Genomic DNA, 24477 nt, shown 5'->3' on the forward strand with positions numbered 1-24477 from the left:
GTATAACCAAATGGGTTTAACGATCGTTTTATATAGTTGTAGTTCGTTGTTAGTTTCGACTGGTTGCCTGTAAACCGGTACATAGTTATGCGACGAAGCATACTAAATAAACATTGTCACCATTCATTGCAAAATGCAGAAACAACACAGACATTTATTTCCTTTCCTATGAATCTTGTCGAGTATACACAGTAATACGATAATGTTCTCAAATTATTGAAATGTATTTGCACTTTTCGCATTTGATGTATACTCATTTTTGTCACGAATGCGTAAAGTCCGTTACTTATTGCGAACATAAAATTATGTGTAGTAATTATTGCGAACGTGAAAAGTGAATTGTCACAATAGGAGTGAACTCATAAAATATTTAAATTAATTTGCAGAGCAATGATTCGAAGAACCTTATTTGTCTCGGATTGAATTCTACTCTTGAGAGGCGGGCGGAGAACGGTAAAACAATTTCAAGGGCGTAATACAGGCCATTGCTTGGTGAAGCCGTGGCCTTGACGAACCATCGGCACGGGCGAGAGATCAGAGAACTCCTATTAGTTCGGCCGAAAGTCGGCTGGACACGGTAAAATTCTCAGAATCTCGTGTCTACGGTACGTGCTAATCGACCCTAGGACGGTCGGGATTCCCCATACGGAACATCTTGTCGTGACTGTCTTATTCCATTCGCTTAATGGGTCATAAAGACGGCTGAACAGTTCGTTCCTCGTTGTTGTCGTGAACCGAAAGAAAGAGGAACGCGCCCCAAAATACGATGCACACCGTTGTAAATTTCTCTACTAAATAAATCATGAATATGCATCGTTTCTAAAATAAGATCCTGTCGACGTTTCCAAACCAGTTATGTTTTTGTATATGAGTCCGTGATTACTTTTTTAGTATCTAAGTTAACATTGAACCTGCCATACCGGTCAAAATGACCGGTTTCGCATTTTTTATCTTAAAATTACTGAAACTGTACAGACTCTTCCACAGAAAATAATTTATAATTATAATAATATAATATAGTTATAATAATATAATTATATAATAATTATAATATAATATCATTACAATTATAATAATATAATAATAATAATAATATTATATAATAATTATAATATAATATCATTACAATTATAATAATAATATTATATAATAATTATAATATAATATCATTACAATTATAATAATAATATAATAATAATAATAATAATATTATAATATAATTATAATAAAAATGGGGAAAGATTTAAATAAAATCAGTCTTGTCATTCTCGTCCTGCAACACGCGTGAGTCACATTTAATGATCGGTAGATTTAGGATCGTGGCACATTTATGTGCCTTGCAGCGTGCTGGGCTAAGTGTTCACATTAGCCGTTCGTATCTATTTGTAAGCTAGCTTATCCGGCTTTGGCATTTTCTGAAATAGTTAGATCTCAGTTTTCGTATGTCAATATTTGCAGATACATATTTTTCCAACTTTCTCCTGATTTTATCATCCTGCCCTCTAATATCGCGTCGGAAGATTGTTTACGAAGATATGGAACATTTTAATCACGTTTCTTAAACCCCGAAGTCAAATTCCACTCTTCCGTTATCAATATTTAAACACCATAGTTAAGGTTAACACGCAATAAATATACATTTTCTTTCTCGTGTAGGAGTTTATCAGAAACAAAGAAATGCTAATCGACGTAGCTGTGAAAGAAATCATGGTGCAAAGAGTTTAAAGAATATCTGAATACTAATGGTACTTTGGATATTAAGAACGTTATTGTCATTTAACGTTTCTTAATGCATGAAATATTAAAATGAGTTATAGTCATTTAATGAAACTGAATTTTGTGTATAAGTACAAATTGCATTCGTGCTATCAGGTTTCCAGTAGCGGCAATAATGTCACGGGATCCTGGCAAAACAGTCGTTATAGTGTAGCTAAATCATTTTATTTTGAACTATAAAAGTTTGCTCCAAATGTCAACAGACGTTATAGTGTAGCTAAATCATATTATTTTGAACTATAAAAGTTTGCTCCAAACGTCCGTCAAGGTGGAATAAAGATGATTTACATATACAATAAATTTTCTCCAATTGTTCCTCAGCTTGTAAACAAAACAATACAATTTAGAGAATTTGCTTGTACAGTAATTTTTCCTTAATTCGGAAGAGGAGATACGATTATTCGAGCCTTGGGTCTCGTGTTTACAGTTGTTGACAATCGGTAACTATAAAAACGAGACGCAAGGCTCGAATAAATCGTTTCTCCTTTTCCCAAATTGTCCAGTTTTGTTTACAAGCTGAGTGACAATTGGGAAGAATTCACTGTAGTATTTTTCCAAAGATGACTCTCTCTCTCTCTCTCTCTCTCTCTCTCTCTCTCTCTCTCTCTCTCTCTCTCTCTCTCTCTCTCTCTCTCTCTCTCTCTCTGCCTGTTTCATAAGCTGTTACGAAGAAAATGCAATTAAATAGTACGAAGCTAACAATTGCAAATATTATCGTAAGTGATTAAACACCCATGAACTTGCAAAACATTGCTAAGCTACTAATGCTAACCGCTTTAAGCGTCATTACAATTATACGATAAATTACACGGTTTCCTGTTTTACTTGTTCTCCGACTACATGCCGTATATTTGAATGCTGTATATTTTTCTAAGAATTACGAGGATTAAAAATTAATAAAACTATGAACGTGTATCATGCATAATACAAAAATGATTCTTCAATAACAGCGGAAGTAATTTGCGTTTCAAAAAAAAGACAGAAACGAGTGTTCGATTACACGGTCGGCGATAAATTCTTTCACGTTTCCTGCTTCCGGGTCCCGAATCGAACGAACAGTTGTGGCTGTCCATTTCGAGAAGACAGTGTAGATCTCTCTCATATTAAAAACGTCACTGATTGCGGTGACTCATGGGAGTCTATCTTCCGATGCGAATAGTTCATACATATCGCCAAGGCTGTCGACACGAGGCAGCTTCCTCGGTTTCCGTGATACGACGAAATTGTAATTTGTCCAATTCCATGTATAGTTGGAATTTTTTTTTGACACTAGATTTACGGAGCACAAAAAGCAACTTTTTCATATTAGTTTATTAAAGTAGCAATAAGACATCTATTCTGATTTTTAACAAGTGTTATTGTAACATTTCCGTGGGTAACATATAAATTGAATAAATAACTCATAAATGTATCTTTACGATATGAGCCGTTTATTTTGAAAGTGGCCTAACTCCGTTTTCCAATTTTTTGCCGGTTACCATGGTTAAATGTACAGCTTCATGTTATGTATCAGTGTAGCACTTCAGGTTGCTTATATTCAGAGCAAATACGATAAATTTGTCACACATAAGTTTTCAGAATTAATTAAATAACTGAGCCGTGTAGTTTGAAAGTGGCCCAACTCCATTTATACTTACATCAAGATATTTACTATTGATAATGTCGAAAAGCAGTGATGAAGGTAATTTCAACTAATTAGTATTTACAAGTTAACCTAATTTTTGGGAAATAACGCAACAATCTAGCCAGCAGAAACGGCTGAATGATTCTAAAAAGAAATGATATCGCACGTGGATCCATCGTTCGCATTTATGGAAATGAAGCAAAGAAAAGTTAAGATTTACAGTGACATGTGCACCGGGCAAAATAGAAACATTAAAGTAGCTTTAATGTGGTTAAAAATTGTCCAAACTTTAGATAATAATGTGGAAATCATAGATCATAAATTTTTAATATCAGGACATTCGTTTTTACCAAATGATAGAGATTTTGGCGTGGTAGAAATGGCATTAAAAAAACACAATTTACTGTTCGTTCCCCAGGATTATTACAAGATTATTAAAAAGTGTCGGAAGGGTAATAATTTCATTGTAAATGAAATGAGACAGGAAGATTTTGTATCAACAAAATTATTAGAAGACGCAATTTTTAAAAGGGCAAAGAATTCTGATGGAGAATCAGTAAACTGGTTAAGAATATGTTGGATGCGTTTTGTCAGAAATGAACCATATAAAATTATATATAAGACATCAATGAATGAGGATGAAAATTTTAAAGTCCTGAATTTATTACCACGTCGGGGCAGACCAAGAAAGTTCGAAAATATTGTATTGACACCATTGTATAAAACTATTAGACAAATTACAACAGCAAAATTTAAGGACATAATTGACCTATTACGATACATACCACCAGAACATCATGATTTCTTCAAATCACTTTCACACGCACAAAATGTAGACGAATAGTAAATTGTTTTGTAATAAATTTATGTTTGTAATTTTCTATGTTCTGTAATTAAAAAATGTTTTAAATCGCATAAATTATGTTTCCGAAGTGTTTTCAAGATATGTAAAACAAATTCAGTATTGTTTTTTTCAATTTGAAACATCTTAAATTATGTTGAATGGACTTGGGCACCTTCAAATTTTATAATGAATCTGGCTGTTAATTTTGAAAGTGGCCCAACTCCATTCTTGATAAGAAAACGCACGTTATTTACTTAATAATTGCCACTATTTTAACAGGAACTTTAAATTTAACATCCTTAGATACGCTTAAGCAGTATGACTCATTAGTATCCTATACGTATATTTTTAAATTCATTGAAACGCAAAACTTTAAATATCTCGATTTGAAGATAAATGGAGTTAGGCCACTTTCAAAATAAGCGGCTCATATAAATAATCGTAAATTACAAAATTAGTGACCCGTTATTTTGACGGGTTCCGCAAATCTAGTGTTAATGGCATGTTACACATCATCTCCCGTAGATACGCTGAAGTCAAATCCGGTCGCAAATTTTATCTGCCACTTCAAAATTTGGAAAAAATATCGATTTGAGCGAATAGGACTAAGCGATGGGATGAAAGAAAGACGTGGATTGAAATATATCGTGCCTTTTGTAATAATTTTCACGAGAAACGTGAGGAAGATAAACATGAAATACGTAAGCACTTCATTGTTTTATCATTCATTAGTAGACTGCGGATCTTTGTGCAAAATGAAAATTGTCTGCAAGAAACGTAAGTCTGATAAAAATGTCTTCAAATGTCTGCGAATTTGTCTAACGCCTCCGCAGTTTAGGTCTTCGATCTAGTCGTACTCGTCAAAACTCCATAAAATCCGCAGTCTATTCATTAGATTGTCGAGCATTTTTATTCATTTGTCGAGCAGTCTATTCATTGGATTAAGAAACGCGTGTGTACGCCTTTCGTTTCGACCGCAATTGCGACGACGCGTCACGCTGCAACGTGAAGAAAAACGCATGTGCGCAGATCGAACCGTTCCCCAAGTTACGCGCTCGCTTGTCGAAATCTTGGCGGGAGCCGAACGATTTGCGTGAATTGCACAATCGCCTGCCACGCCTGGACACGGCGGTCGTTGTTGGCGGACAATTGTACACGCGAATCGAAGATTAACCGTGACTTTTTCACGGTATCGAGGAACAACCGTGTCACGGAGATAATAACCACGATCCATAGAAAAGTAAGCAAACGAATCGTAATGGACATTTCTGGGAAGCGATCGAAGGGTACGCTCGTAGGTTGCTCAATAGACGTGTTCCTTCCGAGAAGGTGTTTCTTGGGTTAGTATTTAGACGGCCTTCAGTGCTTAGACGGCCTTGTCGTAATCGGACAGGACCTTCCTGCAAATAAGCTGTTCCGTGCCCGCTGTTGGTACGGATAACAGGAATAGGGTAAGCAGATTAGACGGAGCGTTCGTTATTAAAACAGCTTTATTGTAGAATTACCTAAAGGACTAATACTCTTACACGATACTCGAATACCGATTCTCGAAAAATATCAAAGTACACGCTGCCACGAGATTTCAACGGGAACCGCGCAGCCTCGTCGTCTCTTCTCGACGCTGACTCATCGAATTCATCAAACTATTCAGAAATTACTTGTCTAATCTACGCGCTACACTATAAGGATACAACAAGCTTGAATCAGTTTCGTTCTTCTTCTTTTTTTTTCGTTCTCTTTTCGTGACAGTAACGAACGATCGCGCGAACCCTTTACAAACTCTCGAATCGATGCGACCGTCTTCGATCGTTTCGCCGGCGGAGCCTCTTCGCATTGTCCCATTGGCGAGCGAATGTTGCCAGATTACCGTTTTATTGCTATTACGGTTTCTCGATTGTTTGAACAGGACGGCGACCACCGGGCGAAGAAAATCGACCGACGAAAGCCGGAACGATGCGGGAAGGCTCTCGCCGTCGACCGTCCTTGAAAGAACAGACCAGAGGAAATATCTTACCTAGACCTAGCCACCACCTCGGGTCTATTCTTCCGAACGATAGACCGTCATTTCGTATGTTTGTCGAAGTCGATTGTGTCGAGAACCTTCGTCGAGGCTCGTTCGATCGTAAAGGGCCAGCGCAATTCGATTGGTCGGCAGGAACACGAATTGATTTAAGGACGCCGCTGCGTTTTCTCGGTGGACGGCACTCCGATGAGACGAATGGAAGACCGTAACGCTGTCGGAAGTTCATCCGACGTGTGAAGGATGGAGGTGAAGATGCCGCGGAAATATCGTTCTTAACCCTTTGCAGTCCGCGGAATGCTTAATGATCCGAAAGATTGATCAGAATCAGTCGAAGAACTATTCAGCGTGTTTCCGATGTCGTGATTTAGCAAGACGTTTACGGTGCTTGTAGGAAGCGGCATTCTTTTCGTAGCTTCTGTCTCTCCACTTTGCGGCACGATCAATTATGAGACAGTAACGAGTCGTCGGCCAATGAAGACGAAGGCAAAGTATCTAGTGCCACCGATTGAGAACGTTTTGCTAGATTACAACACCGAACTGAAATTGTACTTCCACCGGTTCCAGTTGCAACAAATGTATCATAGATCGATCGAACTTCTAATTGTTCTAGCTATTATCTATTTTTCGAAAGAAGACGCTTCGAGTTCGTTTTTGCTGTTCACTCCGCTCTTGTTGCGTCAAGCTTGCAATAGGGGAGAAAAGCCGGCGGCTGCAGTGACACTTCAGCTGTCTTCTTTCGAGAAACAAACTCTTACCGAATGTTAAGTGCAGATCGACGTGGGACCACAAAGAGTTAAGTATATCGAATGAAGGGCACAACTCGTTGATTCGATCGTACGGCCGATCTCAACCCGATCTCAAAGGCTCGATGGGATTTATTCCTCGGTGGTTGCTGGGCGCTTCTTTTTTCTGGACACAGAAAGACAAAGCATTGAAAACATTGAGAAAGTGATGTAAGAGAAAATAGCTACACTTTTGGACAATTTAAGTATACAAGAAAAATCAATTAAAAATCAGGATATCGCTGTTTCTCTCATTATCCCATTATAAAGTTACGATTGTACAGTACAGTTATAATCACATTATAGAGAGAAATATTTGTCTTTACACTGGACCTGAAATCTATATCTTTCTCATTGTTCTACTACATATTTAATTTGCATCACCTTTTTGTGTGAAAGTGAGAAACAACAAGAAAAGAATATGCTTTACTGTAATCATTAACTGAATAAACAATATATGTAGAAATAATAATATTTTAACTATACAGTGGAATATGTATTTGAGAATATTTAATTAGCCTCCAAACAATTCCTATGTAATGCTATTTATTGCAGAAGCACTATACAGGGTGTCCCACAATTATTTTAACAGCCGAAAATGAGGGGTAGCTGAGGTCATTTGAAGTAACTTTTTCCTTTGCGAAAATGCAATCCGCGGCTTTGTTTACGAGTTATTAACGAAAAACACTGGCCAATGAGAGGTGACGGTGCGAGAGAGAGGGTCCGCGAGAGAGTCCGCAGCACGAGGCTTTGACAGAAGGTCGGGACGGACTCGAGCCACGATCGAAGTATTGAACAAGTCACAAGGCGAGAACTTTACGGATTTTTTTTACTACATAACAGTGATATTTTTAAGAAAAACGCTGTTCACCTTTACTTTAGAACGTCTGAAGAATATTTACTAATTTTTCGGACCCGAAATAATATGAAGTTTAACCGTGACAGCTGTTTTAATTTTCTGGTGTGCATGACACCTCGTGTGTACCATATGAAATTTTTATGCATGGTGTACAGTGAAGATTAACGAATGATTTGCAAAGCTGATTTATTAATAAATAAGGGACATAAAGGATTTGTTTATTAGAGAGATATGAAAAATATTATCAGTAAGGAACTCACCCATTTAGTTGAGGATGCATTTGCTGGCTGAAATTCATGATGTCGAAGGGCACTGACCTTGTACAACGTACAGCTGATCTTTCACTGCACTGTCACCAAACACTGATCACTTAATTAATCACTGATAATCCGAATCACTTGTGGATATTTAAGAAAGATTACTGAGACTCGTTCGCGGATAATCGTTTATTCGACGCGTTCGTTCGGAAGTCGACGTTTCACTGCCAAAAAATCGAGGCCTTGTCGTTCGTCTTTCGGCCGTCCGAGGAAATAACACCCGATACTATTTTCTTCGAAGCGCAGGGTACCGCCAAATGAAATAAACAAGATATGCCGAGACGTAAACTGTGTCCGACCCGCTGTCACCCTGCGCTCTTAGAACGTAATTAATGGCCGTGCGAAGAAAATGGTATCGAGTGTCATTTCCTCGGACGGCCGAACGAAGAACAACAAGGACCCACAGTCAAGGCCTGAATTTTTCGGCAGTGAAACGTCGACTTCCGAACGAACGCGTCGAATAAACGATTATCCGCGAACGAGTCTCAGTGATCTTTCTTAAATATCCACAAGTGATTCGGATTATCAGTGATTAAATAACTGATCAGTGTTTGGTGACAGTGCAGTGTAAGTGAACTTCGCAAATAACCATACCAGAGGTTCCACCGACAGTATCCCTCGAATGTTGCGGTCATCGACCTGGGATCAGCTGTTCGTTGTACGAGGTCAGTACGTACGAGTCAGCAAATGCATCCTCAACTAAATGGGTGAGTTTCTTATCGATAATATTTTTCATATTTCTCTAAAAAACAAATCCTTTACGTACCTTAACGCGATTATTTATTATTAAATCAGCTTTGCGAATCATTCGTTGAATTCTGTTCGTACACGGAGTTATTTAAATTAAAATATCATTTACGAACTTTGCTAATCTTCACTGTACACCTTGCATAAAAATTTCATATGGTACACATAAGGTGTCATGCACACCAGAAAATTAAAACGACTGTCACGGTTAAACTACATATTATTTCGAGTCCGAAAAATTAGTGAATATTCTTCAGACGTTCTAAAGTAAAGGTGAACAGCGTTTTTCTTAAAAATATCACTGTTATGTAGTTAAAAAAATCCGGAAAGTTCTCGCTTCGTGACTTGTTCAATACTTCGAACGCGGCTCGAGTCCGTCCCGACCTTCTGTCAAAGCCTCGTGCTGCGGACTCTCTCGCGGACCCTCTCTCTCGCACCGTCACCTCTCATTGGCCAGTGTTTTTCGTTAATAACTCGTAAACAAAGCCGCGGATTGCATTTTCGCAAAGGAAAAAGTTACTTCAAATGACCTCAGCTACCCCTCATTTTCGGCTGTTAAAATAATTGTGGGACACCCTGTATATATTATTTAGAACTAACTCTTTTTCACAACGAGTGGAAGATATCATTTTTTTTCATGACCCTCGTATCATATTCATAGTGGAAATACACTCGTTCTTCTGGATACCGTAAAACGTTTCATTGTTTTCTGTTTGTATTGTATTCTATTTCTATTGTACTTTCTAAAGTATGACATTTTAAATGAAACATAAGTTAATTTAAAGAGAACGTGTTCACTGTTGTTCTAGTATTCACCATGCAACTATTTCTACAAGATGTACGAAAAGATGTAAGACATATCTATTTGTGTAGCACAAAACTACTATATAGTTTTTCTTTTTATACTAACAATAAGTATTGGATCACACTTTACACTTTTCCAAATGGAATAAGATGCGTCAGTAGAAGAAAACTGATGAAGAAAGCAAAGAAAAACGCCGCATATTACAGTTTCAAAACATTTAAGTTTATGCATTAATTGAACTGTAGAATACAGGATTTACGTATTTGTGAAAAACAAATCATGGAAGCAAGTTCGTTCAAAGTAAATAACAATAGACTGAAAAAAAATAATGCTATTTGAAGCATTGCCAATACGAAGAATTAGTGATCAGAACTTAAAGCGAACATTCGTTCTTACAACCAGATATGCAGGATGTTCCGAGCTACTTTCCGAATCGTCAGCCAATTAGAGCAAAGTAATTTCTATCTTCGCCAGCGTCTACTTTTCAAACAGGTGTTCATCACTGTAGTGATCAAAGCTTTATAAGACAATATCTCGAGAGTGAAAACATGTGGCATGCGGTGTTCTTCCTTGCAACCGCCTAACAAAACCAAATAACAAAAAAGTGTAAAAAGTGGAGCTGTTCCCTATTGTTACACAACTTTGAAAAATATCTTAGCGCTTTTCAGCGCTTAATTAGTGATTTTTATAGCGACTTACCCGTTAGGAGATCCTCCGTATGCAGTGGCGACCGAACTGGCGACTCCTCCTTTACCAGTGGAGTAACTGTTAGCAATCGCAGTCACGGATCCCGGAGGAGACCCGGGGGATCCAGATCGCGTGGACCCGCCGGGGAAGCTGAACACCATCGGGAAGTAGTTGTTCAAATTCGGGTAGTTCTGTCGACGACGGTTGCCCTTGAAGGGCACGAAGGGAACGGACACATCTTCTTCGTCATCCTCTTCGTCTTCCTCGTCGTCGTCTTCGACTACTACCGGAGGCTTCTTGGGTTTCTTAACACGGTGCACCTTGGGCCTCGCGGGAGCTTCGGAAGTAGGATTAACGGGTTCGTTGACTGGACTGACCGGTGTTGCTTCGGTGGTGAACGCTGGTGAGGACTCAGGCTGCGGTTGCTCCTAGATGCCGGTGAAAAATCATGGTAGAGCGACTTGCCCAATGAGTTGTCATTTATACTGCATATTGTTAACGCTTTGACTTCAACAACCTCGACAATTTCATTGGATTAAAGTACTTTATTACATCGAATTCAAATTGATAAAGTAAATTGTATGGCATAAATTGCCTACTTTCTCAACATTTCTACGTTTTCGGATGCTAATCAAATGATTGGCGCCAAATAGATTGGCGTAAGACGAATTTTTCAAATCAGAACAAATAATTCGATCACACATGTATAAGTGACGGGGCAGTCGAAGTGTTAAAATGATCATCTACAAAACGTGATTTCATCCCCTGAATGATATTATCGTAAGCGAGCTGTTTTACTATTAAATTTTATTAATATTATTAAATCTGAGAACTGTAGATTTCCTTAAAAGTGAAGTTAACTGTTAAGTTAATCAGTTAACAGCTGATTTTGTGAAAAAATCGAATGAGTGAACAAAGATGTTTTTCATTGAATGAACAGCACTCATCGATCCCCAGGGGCTATTTTTAATTTCTTTCTTTGCATGTTAAACAATGTGTTCCTAGTTCGTAATATAAAATTATATAAAATTTTAGTCCTTAAAAATAACCTTTTATTTTCTCAGATATTACTTGAGACTGCACCCTAGTTTCATTCAAAATATTTGCTCGGATCAGAAAGTACATCTTTTTCAGCTCTGAACGACCGATTTAAAATTCTGGGAAGATATCCCGAACGGAGCTAGTTTGCAACTATATTTTCGCTTTTATTTCGTCTAAATATCTTCAGTAATAACTGAGAACATAAAAGGGTTGAAGCTTTCACTTTTTAACCCCGCATTAATTCTACAAAATTTTATTATTTAGCAGGTATGTTGCTACGACCTTTTCCCACGAGATACCATTACATATGACACGTGATCGACCATCCTATAGATTTGATGCCATGATCGGTACCTGAGGAGGAAGAATTCCTTGCTGATGACGATCTTGATCCTCTTCCACAGGGTACTCCTCTTGCGAAGGATGCTGTTCCGGTTGAGGATAGTGTTCGTCCTGACGGTGATGTCCTTCGGGCTGGTATCGATCCTCTTGCTGCGCCGGGGTTTGCTCCTCCTCGTTGTAGGACTCTTCGGGGTCAGCAGGCGCCGCTTGGGCCTCTGCGCTCGAGACTTCCGATTCCTCGATCGGTTCCGGGCCATTGTTCAAGTGCGGTGCTTGCATTCCGCCGATAAATGCCTCGCCGCTGACAGCGTTGCCCTGCGCGAACACTCCTGTCGCTTGGCTGCCAGGATTCGATCGTCGCACTGGCCTGTAGTATCCGCTGAACATCATTGCCCTCTGAGGAAAAGGCTGCACGGGCGTCCTTTTCTCTCGCAGGAAGACTATAGGGTTGCCATAAGGATCCAACATCACTGAAACTTTAAAGACGAGCGGTGTTCATCGTCTTTGTATAGGCGACGAGAGTCGTTGAACTAGTTACTTTAACCCTTCGAAAAGTTGTCTTTTATGCCAGAACTTGCTACGACATTGCATATAGCAGCATTCGAAGGTTCTGTGCCAGATTGTTTTCGAATTTTGTTTTCGAAGAGCGAGACTTCGTCAGACTCTCGATTAATCCGTTCTCTAACATCAGAATTGTCCATTCGTCTCAGTGATTTACTGTACAAATTAATGAAGATGAAATTTGTCGTTATAACTAACAAAAGTAAGAATTCTATGATCCAAACATATCTATGACACTTTGCTTATCCCTGATAATCGAGGTTCCACTGCATAAAGACTATTTTTAATTTTCAATCTTAAAGTAACGATGTAAATCACTTTTCTCGAACACTTGAAGGAGGTGACGTATTAATGACATTTTGATTAGGTTGTTTAGAAATGATCGCATTATGAGGACCGTAAACATGTGTTATTTGTGAAGACTCTAGATGGAGCACCGTAATAATAAACAAAATGACTAGATATTTTGATACACTCAAATTTCTAAAGATGCTCAAGAAATTGTTAAAAATACATCTACCTTTTGTAGAAGTTGATAAATGCGTGTTTGCACAGTGCGAGATAGATGAAATCTCTGAAGATAAACCCTTTGCGCTTGAAAGTATTTTTTTCTGTTTATATCAGAATTTATATGTAATTATGCGACCTAATTAGGACTGTTGAGAAATACTACAATTGTTCTCACATACCAGACAATTATGGCATTATTGAACATAACGTGAATCAGTAAAGTATCAATGCTATAATAATAACTATTACAACTATTACAATTAATATAACTATGCAACTACAAATTAATACGACTATTAATACAAATATCGAATCTGAGGCATTTCAGATTCTCGAAAGAGACGCGTTCATCACTTCGATTTGAAAAAATTCCCAAATTTCTTGACTGGCTCGTCGCGCATCGAAAATTTGATCGTCTACGATCGAATTTCACTAATCCGACATCCAGTAGTTCGACAAACCCGATAACCCGTTGCCTTATCTTTCGTCACTTGTTTTCACTTAGAAACGTGAAGTCGACAACTTGTTCCATCTATGATCCTAATATTATACTTACCGGGTTCAGCAGGAATAACTCTGGACTCCGTGACCGCGATCGTCGCCGCGACGACGAGGAGGACGAAGCTGATCCATTGCGCCATCCTCAATGATCGAACCTCTAACGGTTAAGCTGGTAACGTCGAACAACCGATCTTCGTTCGTCGAGATCTCTCGAGACACTTATTTTTCCTTGCCGATGAATCGTTGGTCCCGGAAGCCGATGATGAGTCCTGCAGATATCCAAGCACTACTGCGAAGGTCTACCTGGCTCGCGAACTTTTTGCTAGATGATGCTATACTCGAACCCGCAATTGCTTTTATACCAGAAGCTAGGCGAGCTCGCGGGGGATGGGATGGGCGAACGAGGACGCACAAGGCATGGGGACGGGATCGGTTGGATCCACGCGCGGAACGGGGATACGGGATCTTCTGGATCCCCCACCATGGATCGTCAGGTGGTTGCCTCGTACCCAACAGGATCGTCGTTGACGCGAATGCGCGCATCGATCAATGATACGTGATTGTCATCCCTAATCGGCCAGCCGTCGAATCGAACACATTAATTGCGATGCCGTCGGTCCTCGTCGATCTCCGCTCGAACCCGATTGATCGTGTTACACGATGTTTCGACCCAATAATGCTCGACAGTGTTCCGTGAATCGTTTGCTCCCGATGATCGCGAATTTCGACGTTTTTGGTCTTACGCAGTTTCCGACGCTTAGAATCTCAGAAAAAACAAGTTATTATTATTATTATTATTATTATTATTATTATTATCGAGTTGCTTCGAATAAATATTTACCTAAGATAATTATATATATAAATATATATATATATATTAATTATATCTTATATATATAATTATCTTAGGTAAATATTTATATTTACTATTTATATTTAATATTTATTCGAATAATATTATTATATAATATTATTACTATTATAATATTATTATTATTCTATTATTAATAATATCTTATATATATAGATATCTTAGATAGATTTCCGAAATATCCATTAAACCCTTTCGGATTACGGATAAGACATAAAGACTAACGAACAAAATTTTATTCAACGCTATCTAATAAATATCTAATCGAATAAAAATTGATCCAGATAAAAATTTATACGAATAAGATTTTGTAGAATCGTTCGAATAAATAATAATTTATGACGAACAATGAATAACTGTTATCCTGCCAATTTATTCGTATCAATTTTTGTTCGATTAGATATTTATTCGATAGCGTTGAATAAAATTTTATTCGTTAGTTCTTATGTCTTATCAGTCATCCAAAAGTGTTTAACGGATGTTCCGGAAATTTTTTCAAATATTATTGATACATACGTAGAATGATTAAATAAAAGTTATTACTTCAAAAAGAGGAATAACTTTGACGTACCATCATTTTATTATTCTTTATTACTTTTCAATTAATGTTGTACCACACATTTGAGGTTCCGTGACATGTTCCATGCTCCTTGACTAGACGCGTTCGTGTTTACTAAAAACGCAAAGCAATAAATCCGCCTGTGTAGCCTGACTTAAATATTAATTCGGCCACAGCTAAAAATAACATTTATGCGGATCACATCTCCAAAATAGCGGGTTTCGGTCGGCCGTATCATAAACTTCACTGCGCGACATTCTAAGAATCCATGTATTTGCGACATAATACGTGTTATTCAATGGAAGAGTACGAAAGAGTAGTACGATTATGGTTCGTTGCCTTTAGTTGAAAGAACCGAGGGAAATGAGTAACTTATAATTAAGACATGCCTACGTTGTTTGGGGTGTAAAATACTATATTAATATAATTCAATATACACAACGTAATTTTTTCTCTTTGGGCTCTATTAGTTTATAATCACTATACAGGGTCCGGAATTCGCAGTACAATCGAGCCGAGGGTAATTCTACGCGAAAAAATAAGAAACAAATTTGATACAACATTATTTTATCCGTTTTTAACCAGTTAAGCGCGTTTGTCGTGTATACACGTCAAACCAAATCTCTATTACGGTGCGTTCGGCGTGTTTACTCATCGTTAAAAACATAAAATTACCATCGACTATGAAAACTCGAAATTTTAATAAAATACAATAAGGATATTATTTGGTGGGATGTTTCCTTTATATTACCAATAGAACTGCTAAGTATTCTATATGGAGGGGGTGGTAGAAGATGTACCGTCTGTTCGCGAAAAATAGAATCCGTAAGGAGTCAAGATACTGGTGTAAGACCTGCGAAATGCCACTTTGTGTGGTACCGTGTTTCGAGAAATATCACACCGAACTCAATTGAAATTCTTAATATTTTTTTTCCACATGTGTCTTTCTTGTTTATGTATTTTATTATTATTTGAGAATTTTTAAGTTTGTAATAACGATAACTTTTCAGAAATTAATTGTTAAGTTATTCTTAAATAAAAATGTAGTTCTTCTTAGTTTTTCATAAAATTTGTAATAGGACCATTTTGCCCTGCGTTCGTCGTGTGATGGGTTTTTAAGACTAAATTCGCCGCTTAACAGGTTAAGAAAATCGTCTTTAACCCTTTCGCGCCGAGCGCCGCATATATGCGGCATCCACTCGACGACCTGTGGGTACGAGCGCCGCATATATGCGGCATCGAAATGAAGTGTACACAGAAGACGCGGATGTGTAATTTGTAGCAAAAATGATAAAAGAACGGATTCGCGGTACGAGTGCAAAGATTGCGACGTTGGCCTTTTTAAATTAAAAATGTAAATATACTTGTCACATCAGAGCAACGATTGTTTTATTCGGCACAGTTATTATTCAAGACTTGGAACAACATATATACAGAAACCACGCGCGCCGTGCATATTTCCGGAGCGAGTTTCCGTTCGGTGACGGTGCTTCGGCGGATGGAGCTGCCGTAGCGAAAGGGTTAAAGTTTGTTCATCTTTGTAAAGGATTAGTTGTCGTCTATTCTTCTACCGCAGTTGCTTCCGTCCGCGATAGTATTTACAAACATTAATTGTTGTGAACTATTATATGTAAGCACTGTCCGTTGCTCAAAGGAAATCGGTTGTTTCGGCAAAGGGGCAAGGGGGTATTCCGCTCGCTTCGCTTGATTTATACTCCCGATTTATAGCTCCCGAAACCCCATCAGCTAATCGACGCGAAAAGCAGTGGGGATCGGTCGTCCACTCCACCCAATCGCGTCTCTTGCTTAGCGCGTCACTTAGCCAATAATAATCAAAAGTCTGAAAATTGGAAGAAGCTAGGTGAAACGGGCGACCGATTCCCCTTGCCCCTTGCGTCATTTAGTTTATGCGTGGTGTTTAATTTTCTCGTTTCCCTACATTACCCTCAGATTCTTAATGTTGTACTCTAATAACACGTTGCAAGCCTGCGAACATGAGACTAATATTGCACGAACCAAATATGATTATTTCCAATTAGTTACTTTGTAGTGTCTAACATTTATGATGACCGTTTAAAAAAATCATACGTTATAACATAAATATAAAAACTATGTTTATAATACAGCACGTTTGCTGCACAATGTAATAAAATGTTAATCAAGATGCTAATTAGTAATTAGTAATTACAAATAATCATGTGTAAATGTGATTGTTCCGCCCGTGGTCGCGTAAATAATACACACACATTCCCACACAAAGCACAGGCACACGCATCTGATGTGCTCCTAGCCCAAAATGGCGACCACGGAGAGGGAGACGTGACGGGAGTCAGGGGGCGTTGCTTGTTTTTATTCGGCCGAACTCGAATCCCCCGTTTCGTGAAAATTCAGTATAGCGGTTACTTTGGGGCCGATATGGAGGAATCATTTCTGCCAATAAAGGAAACGCGTTTACCCTACTACAGTAATGTCTCCCTAACTGACACTCAGATTGTCCACAGAAATGGACAATTTGGGAAGAGGAGATGCGATTGTTCAAGCCTTTTGGCTCGTTTTTATAGTTACCGATTGCCAATAACTATAAAAACGAGGTGTAAGGTTCAATTAATCGTATCTTCTCTTCCCAAATTGTCCATTTTTGTGTACAATCTGGGCGTCAGTTAGGGAGACATTACTGTACTGCGAGGACGTTAACATAAAATTGGTCCTACACTTTTCTCAGCTGACTTCTTCTGAACAACGGATAGTACATAGTTCCTAATAATTAATGTTTGTAGACGCTATCTCAGACGGAGGCAACTGCGGTAGAAGAATAAACAACTAAATACATCACGAAGATGAACGAACTTTAAAGTCGATTTTCTCGAAAATCGGAGCCCTGAATAAAAAATGTTATACCAAATTTGTTTCTTACTTTTTCTCGTAGAATCACCGTCTGTTCGGTTGTACTACGTATTCCGGTCCACCCTGTATGAACTATTCTATCCGTGGGTTCTATATACTTGAAGGATTAAGAAATGATCTTTAATATATTATATATAAGATACCTGAAATCACACACACACACACACACACACACATTAATAAAAGAAATGATTGCTTTTTTCCATTCTTTTTCATTAAGCGTATTTTTTAATTCGTTTGCAATTTCATATTTGTTTCTAATGTATAATAGTTGATAGGTGAACACTCTTGTGAACTTGTTTAACTGTGGTTACGAGATTGCAACGGTTACATTTGTCGAGGAACTAGAGGATTGTTTGGTCTGAATCGTTTAGATCACTCTATAGGGTGTTTTCACAGGTGTCGCTTCTTAAATAGAATTCAATTTATTGTCACGAAAAGAACGAAGTTATACAAGAGAAAATTATCTTGCAGTCTACTAAAATTATCTGAAATATTAGGACACAACAGTTTGCCAAAGAGCACGTCGCACTCGTATCGTAATAGGAAATTGGAGATAATCTTGAAAGCAACTTAAAAATCTAAGCGTTTTTAAAGTAGAAACATTTGGTAAATCCAAATTTGCTGTATAACACCTATGTATGTATGGCTGCTTATGGACCGAATATGGCCTAAAGCTTACATAATAAATAAAAAATTAACAACGAATTTAAATAGATTCAATTTTCTGTAATGCGTGTAGTAAAAGTTGCACGATCTTCCTCGATTTTGAAAGAGAAACAACAAACCAAAATATTTTTGCTACATTGCGGCTAAAGGACATGATAAATAGATGTGTGAGTTCAAAATTACACCGAGACACAGAAGATTAAATTTCGTGGACTGAACACGGAGAGCAAATACTCGATCTACAGTTCAAAGACAGTACTTCCCAAGGATCTCCAGATCATACGCAATACAAGATTGTCAAAGATTGTAAACTATTCGCGACCTGTACCGCGCGACAATCTCGTCGTTGGAATCGCTAATTCGTGAGTCACGTGGAGTGATGCCTGATAAGTGGATATACCAGCGAATGAAAAAAAAGGTTCTACACGCTCAACCGATCTATAAATACACGCGATCTGTGGAACAAGTCAGGACGACGCGTCTCCAGAATTTCTATTCTTCCCTACACGGTCTCCGACCCTTTTCGCATCCGGCGATCTGATTTTTCTAACTATATCAAAGCACCATAAACTATGCTATACTATACACTATAAGCTTACGTTTATTAAGTTAGCACGTACGAAATGTCGGATTTTTAAGTGAATATATAAAACTCCATATCTTTGTTCAAAAGCTGTTTATTTAATCAAAATATGCTCCATTCGCTTCAATACACTTTTTCCAACGAGATTTGAATGCATAGATGCCTGTCTTAAAGAAAAAAAATTCTGATCTTTGGAATCAATAAACTCTCACATGGAATTTTTCAGACTGTCTCCATTTTCATACCGTTTAGCCCGTAAAAACTGTTCTAAATGTTTAAAAGAATGAAAGTCAGTTGGCGAAAGATCCGGCGAATGAGCTGGATGCTGCAAAATTTCATATTTTAATTAATTTAATTTCGCAATTGTGGAGAAGTATCGGACCATGCCCATTAACAAGTGATGGGCGTATAATTTTCAAATTTTCATGCATCTCATCAATGTACTGACAGTACTTTTCGGCTGTAATTGTCTCCCCAGTTCGAAGAAATGAGCAGCGAATTATACCGGTCACATTCGTTTCCACCAATGCTTTCAGAGCATCATTTTTCACAGACGATTTGGGTCTTCCACGCGATTCATTTCGTAGGGAAAAATCAGCAGACCGAAAATTTTCAAACCAACGCTGCACTTTTCGATCGTTAACAGCATTCTCCCCAAAACGCCTGGTTTATATTGCATGTAGCTTTTGCAGTATTATTACCAAGTTTATACTCGTATACAAAAGTTACACGAATATCGGTTGAACTTATACCCTGAGAAAATTCAAAACAAATAACAAAATGGAACACTGTTGAGAAAATCTTCTTTGTTGAAACGTGACTCCGGCAATGGGCAGTACGACTATAAACGAGGCTGTGCCAAAAACAAAAGCATAATGAAAACCGGGAGAGGAACGTTCACGTATAAAAATAATCGGACATTTCATATGCACCAACCTAATATATGTATAATATATACAGATATAAAAATATCCAATTACAATAAATATGTATATATTCGCGTGGGGGGAAATTTCACCATAAAAGTCATTTTCTTGCCGGGAATGGCGTGTTAAACCACTGTGCGAGCCCTACATGGCTCAGCTAACCGAGACCTTCAGAATTTCCGACGAAACCGGTCGAGTTTCGTCTCGGAAGGTGAGAAGAAAGGATTGTCGGTATTGGGGAGAACGCGGCAGATCGTAACTTCATTGGTTTTCGCAAAGTTGGTTCGAAGAGAAGGGAATAGGAAAGAAGAGAAAAGAAGTGAAGTGAAGAGAAGAGAAGAGACGAGAGAAGAGAGGAAAGGCGGGTGACGCGTCGAGGCGGATCTGTCTGAATTTGTTTTGGAATTCAGAGCACGAGCGCCACGGCCACCGCCATTGGACTCTTACGGACTTTTGATCATCCCCAAGAATTATCGTCGACTCCGGCCAGTTATACTGCGGACGTTCGAGCGCGTATGACTGACATAATATTAATATTAAGAAGTCGTTACGTCAAACGGTACGTCGTCGAACGTGGCGGTCGTGTGCGTCGGATGCGGCGCCCGGAACTCCGCGACCGGTCGCGGCGACCGAATCGACACTGTCATCAACATAGCCCCAGCGACCTTCCATTGCCGGCCGATCGTCGAATTCATCTCCATCGATCGTCCGGACGATGTACCGTCGCTGGCCGCTGAATACTTCATGAATTCCGCACTATTTCATGAATCAACTTCCAAACGCACCGTTTTCCAAGTCACGCGTCATCGTATTTTCGAGCGTGACCAGCCGACGCAAATCGGCACGTCCAGGCTCCGATAGAACGGACGGCCGTTCCACTCGGATGCAGCTGGATTCGCGACGCTCCGCAAAAATGTAAATTACGCCGGTAACTCTGAGAGACGCCGCTTTTTTTCTGGTTTTCTTACCCGGGGACCGCGCGTTTCTCACGGCGCGGCGCGCCGCCGCGCCGCGGCGAGCCGACGCGGGGCTTTAGCGCCCGGCGAAAAATGGTACCCTCTTTGCCGTCGAGCGGGGAACGTAGTCGCGTACGATCCGCTCAGTTTGACCCTTCGGCTGAATTCGAAAGAAGCGTTTCTTGGTCGTCGCTTCGATATTTTTGAACAGAATTTGTATCGCTTCTTTACCCTTTTAGCGTCGAACGACGATATATCGATGCTAAATTAATTATTTGTGCGAGTAATGATAAGTAAATATTACACATTTTCAATAGCCAGATAACTAAATGTAAATATTTATAATAATAATAAAATGTTTTTCAGTAACGTTATACTCTCTAGCTACACCAATGCACTTGTTATTTAACAGATCCTTCTGACGCTTGCCGCGCATCATGGCATTATCCTTTAATTTTGTGGTCCGGTATCAATTATTTTGTTATAAATGATTGAAAGTACAATATCTATACTTCATACTAGGTGATCTACACAAAGCTATGATCAAACGATGATTTTTCTTATGTGCAAATACTGTCTCTAACAAAGAGAATTGATTATTCTCTTTTTCATACTGTTTTATAATTTGTGTTATTCGTATGATTTTCAACAAATATTTAAATACAATTGGCGTTACTTTATTCTCCCAGTATTTCGTAATATGCTTTTTCTTGAATTTTGTGGATATCATTCTTACTTTGGTTTTTATGAGCTTTTTCCATAAACCTTAGCAAATTCGACGAATTGGTTCGGTATTTTGCGCATAGGTGCGATACCGAAAGAAACCATCGTGCAAGGGGTTAATAGTTCTTAATGAAAACCGATGTTCAAGATCGACACAAAAAAATTGTATTACTCTTCAATATTTGACGCGACAATCAAAGCGTTAAACGCAATATTTGTCCAGTTTAGTGATTTGCAACATTACGAAGTGACACAGCCCTAAAGCTTAAAAAGATCGATCTTTTTGTTTTCTTAAAGTTTCAAGTTGTAGAATCTCACATGTCAAAGCGATATTTCGAAATATTTAGCGACTAATTTTAAAGTTCAACAAATCTCACTTTATCAGAGAGAAACATTATTTTAAAACTTCTCTTACGTTTTCCTTGAAACTACATTTTTCAATGTGGTCATCACGAAATCTCTGGAACTATACCTCCGATTTATACTTAAAATTCTATGGAAATATTCTACATAGAGTTCACTATAATTAGTTACCTTTTTATAAGGGCTACAAGTTGATTTTTTGAAATAAAAATGTCCACCAAATATGGATGTTGCTGTTTTTTCTTCGAACCACGTCTCTTTCTACAATTATTAAAATTTTTCGAAAACCTGCACGCTATATTTTAGATAATAGTTCATAGTTTATGAATCTACAACATTTTTGTATTTCAGACGTCCCAGTAATTGTTAACTGTAACGAGCAGCAATCAATGCTCTACGAGAAGGAGTTTCGGAAACAACGAATAATTTCGCCACTTTGTACGATTTTTATTTTTAATAAATCGAGTAACAAAAAGTTGAAATTTACATTTATATTCTCTTAGAAAGACTAAATCTTCTATTTAGTAACTATCTACAAAAAAAGGTTCCAAACTTTATTTCTTGATGCCTGAGGGTGGTGTCCCCCCTCAAAGACCCTACTTGGTCTTCGAGTTCTCGTCGCTTCTGGTCGTCGCTGTCGTATCTAACCTTCGATCGAGCACGCAGAGCTCCCGTTTCGATTGCTTCGAATATTCGGGGCCCGGTTCGATGACCCCGCGTGCGCGATTCTATTTTGCAGACTGTCTTCCACGAAGCAAGCTCAGAAATCGGACGACTGCCGCAGATTAAAATTCAAGGCGCGCGCTTGTCTGCCAGACCTATCGTTGCCTAGATACAAAACCGATCACAGGAAAGATAACGCATGTAATGATTGGACGGCAGACTTATATGGCCTCATATTCCGTACGAATTAGTACATGTAAAACTAGTATAATTACCACCCGCAAATGTATAGTGAAAGCATTCGTATTTACATACACATATTATTCGCATCCTGGGAATTTGCAAAAATGGGAATTTGCATAATGTGTTTATCAGATATATATGCACGTCTCAAAAATTTGAAAGTGGAATAATTGATTAAAGGGGGTAATTTGAATCGTTACATTTTTATTACTGCGCTCAACTTAAGTAAAATCTTTTTTTATTAATTATCCTATCAGCGATCACTGTCGCATTACATTACATTATAGAAGCGATCAAAGTTGTAACAATTATTCACCGAAGGACATGATAGGTTTAGTGTTAACCTTAGGACATTTACAATATTAGAAGGTTTAGGGTCTGCTTGAGGAAGAATCATTTTGTATCCATTGTAAAAAAAGGTACTACAAATATTATTTTTTACTTTGAAGATGTATTTATTTACATACAATACTGATAAATAATACATTTAGGTATTTGCAGAAATGAAATATAACAGCTTTATGAAAGAGGATTGTTAGAACAAAAACACGTATTTAAAATTCCGTAGACATTTTTTGACCCAGGGTCGAGAGTTATATGAAACGATATTTTCATGCATATTTTCGACGATACTTTTATTTCGACAAAGTACAAGAAAGCGTAAAATTATATGAAGAAACTATCATGGTTACTGACTGCGTCGCAATGGTTAAAACATGCGGCAGTCCCGGTACTATGTTGCAAACAATGAAACGATGAAAGTGATTGAAAAGGAAATTGATGCTGTACTTTATTGCCTTCGGAAATCGACGTCGTGTGTATCAAAATGTCTTCGATTTCCCCTTTTACGAGGAGGGCTGGTAAACAATTGACAACTGGCCATTCGTCATCCAACGGAGAATCGCCGTGAGCAGGGCGCGCGTAAACCGATGATGCAAGTCCCATAATAACGAAATTCAGTGGTCGTCCGTTTTTACATCAATCTGCAAACCATACGTCTTCGAGTAGTGTCCGTTTGTTTGTCCGTTTTCCATTGTTTTCCGTTGCTTTTCCGCGATTCCCGTTTGCTGCCGATGCATCGTAGCATCCAACTATTATCTCGCTATCCAGGGCAACAGCCAATTATAATTAATTACAATAATTGTTCGGTACCGACATAAAGGTAATGTTACGCTTACGAGGTACTTTCGTGCTTCAAGAGAGACACCGTCACTTTGATTTTCGCCTTCTATGGTTCCTTTTTAAACTTTAGTTCTGACAATTTTATATTATATAACAACAATATATTATATATATTATATATATTATATATATTATATATAATATATAATATATATATATATATATATATTATATATATAATATATAATATATTATATAATATATTATACAATATTATATAAGAGTCTGGCAAATTAAACACTTTCTTATAACGACTAAAAATATTTCCCCTCTTCTTCATGAATACATACACAGGGAGTCCCAAAAATGTATCGCATTACGGAAATGTGGGGTAGCTGAGGTCATTCTAAGTAATTTTTTCCTTTGCGAAAATGAAATCTGCGGCTTTGCTTACGAGTTATTAACGAAAAACACTG

General features: G+C 38.1%; 1 protein-coding gene across 1 annotated transcript; it reads right to left on the reverse strand.

Annotated features, from left to right (window-relative positions):
* Positions 1–5716: 5716 nt before the first annotated feature.
* LOC117225149 (uncharacterized) lies at positions 5717–13758 on the reverse strand. The gene is made up of 4 exons (XM_033478477.2): positions 13475–13758; positions 11860–12323; positions 10477–10892; positions 5717–7176 (listed from the first exon to the last, which is right to left on the reverse strand). Exons 1-4 carry the CDS (start codon positions 13557–13559, stop codon positions 7143–7145), a joined length of 999 nt encoding a protein of 332 aa, XP_033334368.2. The 5' UTR covers positions 13560–13758; the 3' UTR covers positions 5717–7142.
* Between the last annotated feature and the right edge of the window lie 10719 nt (positions 13759–24477).

This window comes from Megalopta genalis, chromosome 8 (assembly GCF_051020955.1).
Source record: "Megalopta genalis isolate 19385.01 chromosome 8, iyMegGena1_principal, whole genome shotgun sequence".
In the NCBI taxonomy this organism is placed as follows: Eukaryota; Metazoa; Arthropoda; class Insecta; order Hymenoptera; family Halictidae; genus Megalopta; species Megalopta genalis.

Bases quoted from the DNA above. Each gene is read 5' to 3' on its own strand.
- LOC117225149 (XM_033478477.2), bottom strand. From the start codon at position 13,559: ATGGCGCAATGGATCAGCTTCGTCCTCCTCGTCGTCGCGGCGACGATC. The intron at 12,324-13,474 runs GTAAGTATAATA...TCGTCTTTAAAG, and splicing joins AGTTATTCCTGCTGAACCCG to TTTCAGTGATGTTGGATCCT. The intron at 10,893-11,859 runs GTACCGATCATG...ACCGGCATCTAG, and splicing joins AAGGAATTCTTCCTCCTCAG to GAGCAACCGCAGCCTGAGTC.